The 7,956-nt window shown below is 31.1% G+C and overlaps 1 protein-coding gene across 2 annotated transcripts in view; it reads right to left on the reverse strand.

Annotated features, from left to right (window-relative positions):
* LOC106460413 (2',5'-phosphodiesterase 12-like) overlaps window positions 1–7,956 on the reverse strand; it is a 34,196-nt gene that overhangs the window by 10,134 nt on the left and 16,106 nt on the right. The window contains exon 3 of one of the 2 annotated variants that reach the window (XM_022387123.1): window positions 3,068–3,884. In XM_022387123.1, coding sequence (XP_022242831.1) covers window positions 3,068–3,867 — 800 coding nt within the window. In that variant the 5' untranslated portion in view covers window positions 3,868–3,884. The remainder of the gene's footprint in view (window positions 1–3,067; window positions 3,885–7,956) is intronic. The other variant, XM_022387124.1, reaches the window with a different exon arrangement.

Raw genomic sequence — 7,956 nt, forward strand, 5'->3', positions numbered from 1 at the left:
CATGGCTGAAAGGGCGAGCATGTTTGGTGGGATGGGGATTCAAACCCGCGACCCTCAGATTACGAGTTGAGCGCTCTAACCACCTGACTATGCCAGGCCTCCCTATAGGTGGAGGGTTGCTGTGTGATCATTTGCATGATAGGATGAAGTTTCTCACATGAGGGTTGGTGTGAGTATCAGTGCTAGTGGTAAGTGAAAATTTGTGGCTATAGAGGGTTGTATAAGTCAAGAAAGGCTATTTATGAGAAGTGGTAAGATTTCATATTGGAATAAGTGTTTCTGATTATTAGATTTTGATTATTCCAACTATTCATGTAATCAAAATATTGACATTAGGATTTCTCATTATTATTCCTAATTAATTCAAGTGTGTTCAGTTTAATTGATTAGTCATAACTCACAAAAATATTAAATTAGTGAAAAATTAGTGTTTACAATTATTATTAGTTTCAATTATTCCAACTATCAAAATATCATGTGAGAATAATCAATTAGTTGAATGTAATCAATTGATGAGCTCGACAATCAATCAATTAGCAATGTCCAATATTGACCCAGACCTAATGTTGATAAGATCTTCCATCAAGTGCCAGGGCTCTTCAATGAGGACTTTTTAGTTAATGGTCAGAGAAGCACTTTCAACTTAAATAAAAAATTCACAATTTTCAGTTGAAATTAACAGATTATACAGTTGTACTCCTAAAAAAGTTTAAGATACATATAAAAAATGATAATAAGTCTTAAGCCTTTGTAATGAAATGTAAGAATTAGATTCCTTAGATATGTGATGAAAAAATGACAACAGAACACAAGTTTAAGATTTAGTAAAGACATGATCAGCTCCAGTTAAGGGTTAAACATTCAAGAGGTGCCAAGGAGCAGTCACAGTATCCCAAACTCATATGTCACAAGAGAAGTTTGGCTTTGAAACATAATTGTCTGTGACACATTGGTGTGTCACACACTGCATAACTAAAATTCAATTCAGATCCACCAGTGTGTCACGTGGTTCATAACTAAAAGTCAGTTGTGACCCACTGGTGGGGCACATGAGATACTGTTTTTTGTCAGAAATAAGCCAAAGGAAATAAGAAAATTTTTTGAATGAAAATGTCTAAGAAAAACTAGTAACTGTTATGGGGAAATTTATTTTAATGGAAATAAGGAAAATCCATTTCTTTAATTTAAAGTTGAACAATTTTTTGGTATTAATATTAGAGATTGTTTTTTTACTCAGTATGTCAAGAAAGCTATGGTGTTAAAGTGTAACATCCCTCAGACCATGTTATAGGTACTGAACAGGATTTGGGTTACTAATATAAGGTCAACAACATACTGCAACAGTAATTATAAATTATTGAACATCAAGAGGCCTTATAAAATAATAACATACTACAGTAGTGAACATTAGTTGTAAGTTATGGGACAACAAGAGATATTTCTTTTTCTTTGCAATTGACATAAATACAGAAACCCTATTTTTACACGTTTGATTTTTCAGAACTTTTCACAAGTCTCTGTATCAACCACTTTTCTAATACATTTAATTTTCCAGTAAGTAATAAAATCATAACTATACATTAATGTTTATTATGAGATCAGATGTAGGATATATAATTTGAAAATGAATTTTCAGGAAGCTGACTTTTAAAAAATTTCCAAATCTTATGCGGTGAAAAAAAAGGACAGAATGACTGATTTAAACAGGAATAATGGTAATACAAAATGATAAATTACTTCTAGAAAACCAACTACTATATAGATGATCACCTTTGGAAAGGTAACTTATTAACAATTAATAATAATTTTAAAGAATATTAACTTTTCTGGAAAAGTGGTTAATACAGAGGTTCACAAAATGTTTTTAAAAGTCAAGGATGATAAATTGTTTCTGTGCTTTTGTGCATTTAAAAAAAGAAAGCTAGAAGATAGTTTAGGCCTTTAAAATATTCAAACTGAAGGTTATATGAAGAAATAGAACATGACTAAAGAGTTCAACAGATTTTTTTTGTACTACTGACCAAGAAGATGAAATTCTTAAAAAGTTAAATTTTTATGTAGTAGGGAAGATAATTCCTTAAATATTATTACAGTTAAATAAAAAAAAATGCATCAAAAGTCCTACAATAGCTTTTTTAGAGATATGATATGAGTAATCCTGAAACTATGAAAAATTTAAGTAACGAGTTGGTTATATATTTTTGATACATGTAGGTCTACTGTAAGTTAGTCAAGAATAGACACATTTCTGAAGATTAGACAATTGGTACATTATGTGGTCAGAATTTCCAAGAAGAAAAGTGAGGATGCAGCAAATTACATGCCTATTAAATAGTCTGAATTCTGCTGTACTGAAATGTACCATTAGGGCTCATGCAGTAAAAGAATATGGTGCTACTATAGCATGTGGTCTACACACATACTATCATCATCACTGTTTTAACTTTCATTTATTTGTAATTGGCACCATTTATTATAAATAACGCTTTAAACTAATAAAGTACAAGATACCATTACATTATGTTTTGGGGCAAATATAATCAGAATTAAATAAATTCCAACAATCAAAACTAGCACAATTATAACCTAAATTTAAGGTATTATTTTGGAACACACAACTTATTAAATTATTATGGTTTGCTGAACAAAAACGTGGATAGATATAAATTATTTAGCAAGAAATTATGTTTTAGTAAATCAATAAAATGGTGATGATGATAGCATCAGTGCAGACTACACACTATATTGTAAATATCTTTGTAGACCACATGCTACAGTAGCACCAAGAATTCTCAAAAATAACAAGTTCTTAATATAGCTTTAAAAGGGAGTTTTCTTACCTAACTATTACTTTTTAAGATTTCTGATAAAGGATTTCGGATGATAAGACAAAATATGACACATTTCTTACATTTTTAAAATATTCTGTATCACATACAAGACTGATTACATGTTTATCATATATCATGTTTAATAAGACAAACCAGTTATGAAGCTTATAACTCATTCCAGTACAATCTATAATAATAATAATAATAAAATAATGAAAATACAAATACACACACACCTGCCCTTATCTGTAAGACTTGACGTGTACAGATGTCTTTCATCAAATGGACAAAGACCTGGACCAGCTTCCACCATACCAGCAGAAATAGCTTCTTTGTCAAGTCCAGTCCGAGAATCTTGATATGGAGTACAAATCACTTTAATAAACCGTCCAACATCATCAGTTTCTGGGAAATAAAAATAACCTTCTCCAGCATTCACCCATTTTTGATTATTTGCTTTGTTGTTTATTCCACCATTCACAAGTTTTTCTGCAGTTTTGTACCACACAATTTTTGAATCCTCTTGGTCTGCAAACTCCAATTCTAGTTTTGGGTACAGAGGAAAACCTGCCATTATGCTGCATGGTAAATTAATAGATTTCACATAGGGTGCATTAACACTCACCTCGTATTCTATACCAGCAACAGACAAGACAGCTCCATTTTTCCATGCATCACAGTTTTTTTCTTCTTCACACACACAAGTTCCTTTGTATGTTAGCTGAACATTAAAATCATCAGTTGTACTTGTATCAGTTTCACTACTTGTTTTTTTCTTCTTTTGTTTCTTTGCAATTGCTGAAGAGATGTTATTGATGATCCGAGAAAAAACACGTCCTAGATCTTCAGTTTTGGACCTTTTAAAGTTGAATTGCCGCTCAGGAAGCTCACTTGTGCCAAACTTAAAAGACAAATGTATATCCTCATCATCTTCCCTGTTCTGAACAATAACTTTAGGCAATGTAGTCATGCTTCTCCTGCTTGTATTTCTTAGTGTTGCTATTTTCAAAACCTGAATCAAGCTTCCTCGCAGCATTCCAATCTATACATTCCCTAAAAGAAAGTTCAGACTTACTTTTCAAAGTTTAGCATCCAGCATACAACTAACCTTTCAGATTATTACATTAAAGATTTAAAAAAAAACTGAGGATATAAGTTAACAATATTACAGTAAGTATCACAAAAAACAATAACAAATAATTTGAAATATGAGACTTCAAAGAACTTCTTTAAATCCTGTAGAAATATAAAAAATCATAGAAAAAAGTGAGTATTTAAAAGACAAATATTACAATCTTTCAAATCCAATACAAATAATAAAGTATTTTACTACTTGCTATATTAACTTAGTTATTGAAAAATTGTTTTTCTTCTCTGTTAATTAACCACAAAAATGTGGTTTGTATATAATCAGAATCAAAATGTACTGAGGAGAATGACTTGCTTCTGAGCTCTTTAAAATTTATGACTGTTTTAGAAGAAGTAAAACAAATTTTAAAGGAAAAGTTGGAACCTCCATTGATAAGTTGAGAGTAAAATAAGTAAATTAGACAGATAATTTTTCAAACATAACATATGGATATCAAGGAACCATTTGGTCCTTCAAGGCTGTCCTTTTATACACCTACCCTCTAGAAAAGAAAAACATTAAATACACCCTTTAATTTTCAGGAAGTCACCAGCTCCCTTCTTAAACTCTTGTATAAGATATCAGCCTCCATTATTGGCAACAGCAGCTTGTTCCATAAGCCAATCATACTGTTAGAAAAAAAAACCCTTCTTACCTGGAACCTTGTCCATATCTTATGTTATCAAATATATGTAAGTTTATAATCATGGCTGTTATAGCAAAATGAGAAAGGAAATACTTTTGGGGTTTTATAGAGAAGAATTTATTACTTAGTGTTAGGGTTCAGAATGTTGTATAGAATACTGAAAGTATATTAGTAGGAATGAGGAAGATGATCTTTTTAGAGGAGTTATACTTAAGTAAATCATCTATTTAGGATCTTTAAGAACATAAATGTTCATAAGTAGATATTTTTAATAATTCTGACTTGGGTCATCATCTAGAGGAGTACATCTGGACAAACATGCAAACTAGCTAGACTAACAAGAGGGGTTTAAAAACACACCAGAGCTGGTTGCTAAGGGATCCCACTTAATGCCTTTACTGAAGAATATTTGAACATGTTACAATGAAGTATTCTCATTAACACTGGAATAAAACACTTTGGCATTCAGTAAGTACAAAATATTAGACTGTTAAATGTACATAAAAAGTACTAAGTCAAGGCTTGAGTAGCTGTTATATGTATTGTGTTAGATGTTCATGAAACTGATAGTTTTTTTAAAAAAGACAATACAATTTAGAAGCTTCTACAGTCATGGTAGTGGCTTAAAAAACAAGGTAATTTTTTGTTTGACATAAATGATCTTAATGCTTTTGAGAGAAACTGCATCATGCAGCTTGATAAAAATGTACAGCATTATTTTTGGCTTGAGTTACCTGTCAGAAAAGAACAAAAGGTAGTAATTATAATTTTATACAGGATTCTTGGCCAGGTCATTGAAACAAACATGAATATGTACAAGTAGGTTAGTTAAAAAGAAAAAAAGGTTGCAAGAAACATCTATTTTACTGTTATGGAAAACAAATAATTTCTGGAGAAATTTACCTAGAAAATGTTTTCTTTATATCAGACTTAAAAATTTGTTGTGATTGCAAGGAACTGATTTCTCATTACTAGGCCGGTGCTAAATATCACACTCAGTGACAACAACAATCAAATTTTGTGTGTTTCAAACATGGTCAAAATAAACTTTAATATGTTGGATGTGACATTTGCTCCAGTTTCTAATAGTGAAGATTATCTATTTACTCTTGGACCTGTCTCTTGCATAATAACTATTGTTCACTCTATTTCTTAGTTAATTAGACCTACATATCTCATTATCTGTAGCATAACTTTTCCTTGGAACCATCCTTGAAAAACTTTCAATCTTTGTAATTGAGCCAACTAAAGATTTTACTTGAACATGTATGGCTTTAGACCTTTTATCTATTGTTATTTAAATCTGAGTGATTCCAGAATCCCTACACAACCTCAGAGTAGTCACTGAAAGGGGCTAAGATATCTTTTAGAAGTATTGCTAGGGAAACATGGATGTGTCCTTGATTATTTTTTGGAGCAAAGTCAATTGAACTATTTGCTGTGCCCAGTGCAGGGAATCAAACCCTGGATTTTAACAATGTAAGTCTTTAAACTTACCACTGTCCAACTTGGGGACAGGGATGTGTTCTTTTAGGAGTTTCTTACAAAGAGAAACAAGATAATTACTTAGTCTTTGAGCTTGATTACTCATAAATTACTCACTGCTACTGTTTTGTTGATAAAAAAAAGGAATGTATATTCATTAATACAAAAATATTTCTAGTATCACAAGCATTTGCCACCATCAGGAACCAAATGTGAAACCTTACCCACATTTAATGTATAAATATATCTAACTACTAGACCACAGATTATATATATATATATATAAACAAAAAAAGCTAGGAAACAATTGTATTATATGAAGTTGACAATGCATATGAAATACTATTTTCTGACAATGACAAAAGTATGATAAGAAATTTTATTAAAAATAGTTAAAAACATATATGATAAGAAAAAGTATGCTAAATTGTATTCTAAAAAAAGTAGACAAAACAAGGACTTTTAACAAGCGAATCTGTCCTTTTCTGAAGAAATCAAATCCACATGTAATGATGTATTTCTCAGTTTGTTACATTGGGTTATCATAAGTGTAAATATATATATATGCATAGCATAAAATACACAAGAGCTTATTGAAAACCAACAAAATATGACTACAGAAAATACAATAATGTGGACTGTGTATTAGTTCCCAACTTGTCATTGTAATTTTTTAAGAAAGAAATACATATGACAATGACAAACATTCTGTATTACTATCTTGCAGTTTATTTTCTGAAGTAGAAACACAACTACCTACAAATTTGAAAGACAAAAAGGTAGGGAAACTCAAATAGATTGGTAAGTTACAAGAAATCATCAGTTCCTGGAATCACATGAAGGTCACACAGGAAATTAAAGCAAAAGGAAGATACATTTCATTTAACTTGAACACCAGTGTACACACAAGAAAAGCCTAGGTAACTCCTCCAAATACTTTTTTGTCACTCAATAGCCTAAAAAGAAGTCAAAGATACAAAAACATAAATGTAAGTAGCTACTGAATGAATTGAATAATGTCTAGCTTATTTAGTAATTCATTTGTTTTTGTGTGTACAACAGACTTTGTTTCATTTACCAAAAGACTGCCAAATTTTGTGTAGATATCCATAGTAAATTTAGAATTACAGTCAATGTTCCTCCTCCAATACAGGATTGGTCTAATGAACTGTTCACATGCACATTAGGTTAATAAGCAGTATTAACATTCTCCTAGTCCTAGTCCAAAGTTAACAGCATGAATGAAAATTTTTCTGTGGTGTTAATGCCATTGGATAAGCCTGAGGTGATGAGATGATGGTTGTTTGACAATAATATTATTACACTATAGCACTGATAACATCAGCAATTAGCAACAGTATTAGTACTACAGTAATACTGTAATCTAGTGAGTCACTAATAGTATTACTAATACTAGTTCGTAACATAATATTTTGGGACAACATGGGACCTGTTGGTCCATCTCGGCTGTTCCATCCTCAAAACTAAATTAAAATAATTAAAAGATATAATAAAAAATTTTTAAACCCAGCTATTTTCATTCATATACTTATCAAGCTTTTTCTTAAACTTACTGCCTCTACAACATCTGAAGACAACCTATTCCAAAGGCCAACCACCCTGTTAGAAAAATGAAACTGTCTTAGCTGAAGATGACTCCTACCTTGCCAAAATGTATGTGTCCCCTAGTCCTACTATTCTCATTGTTAAATATAAAAAAAAAGCTGATACATTAACACTATCAATTCCCCTTACTATCTTAAACACCTCAATCAGATCCCCCTAACTCTTCTTTCTTCATGAGAAAACAATTTGAGAGATTTCAGCCTCTCATCATATGATAACCCCTCCATCCCAGGCACCAT

This window comes from Limulus polyphemus, unplaced genomic scaffold, assembly GCF_000517525.1.
Source record: "Limulus polyphemus unplaced genomic scaffold, Limulus_polyphemus-2.1.2 Scaffold766, whole genome shotgun sequence".
NCBI lineage: Eukaryota > Metazoa > Arthropoda > Merostomata > Xiphosura > Limulidae > Limulus > Limulus polyphemus.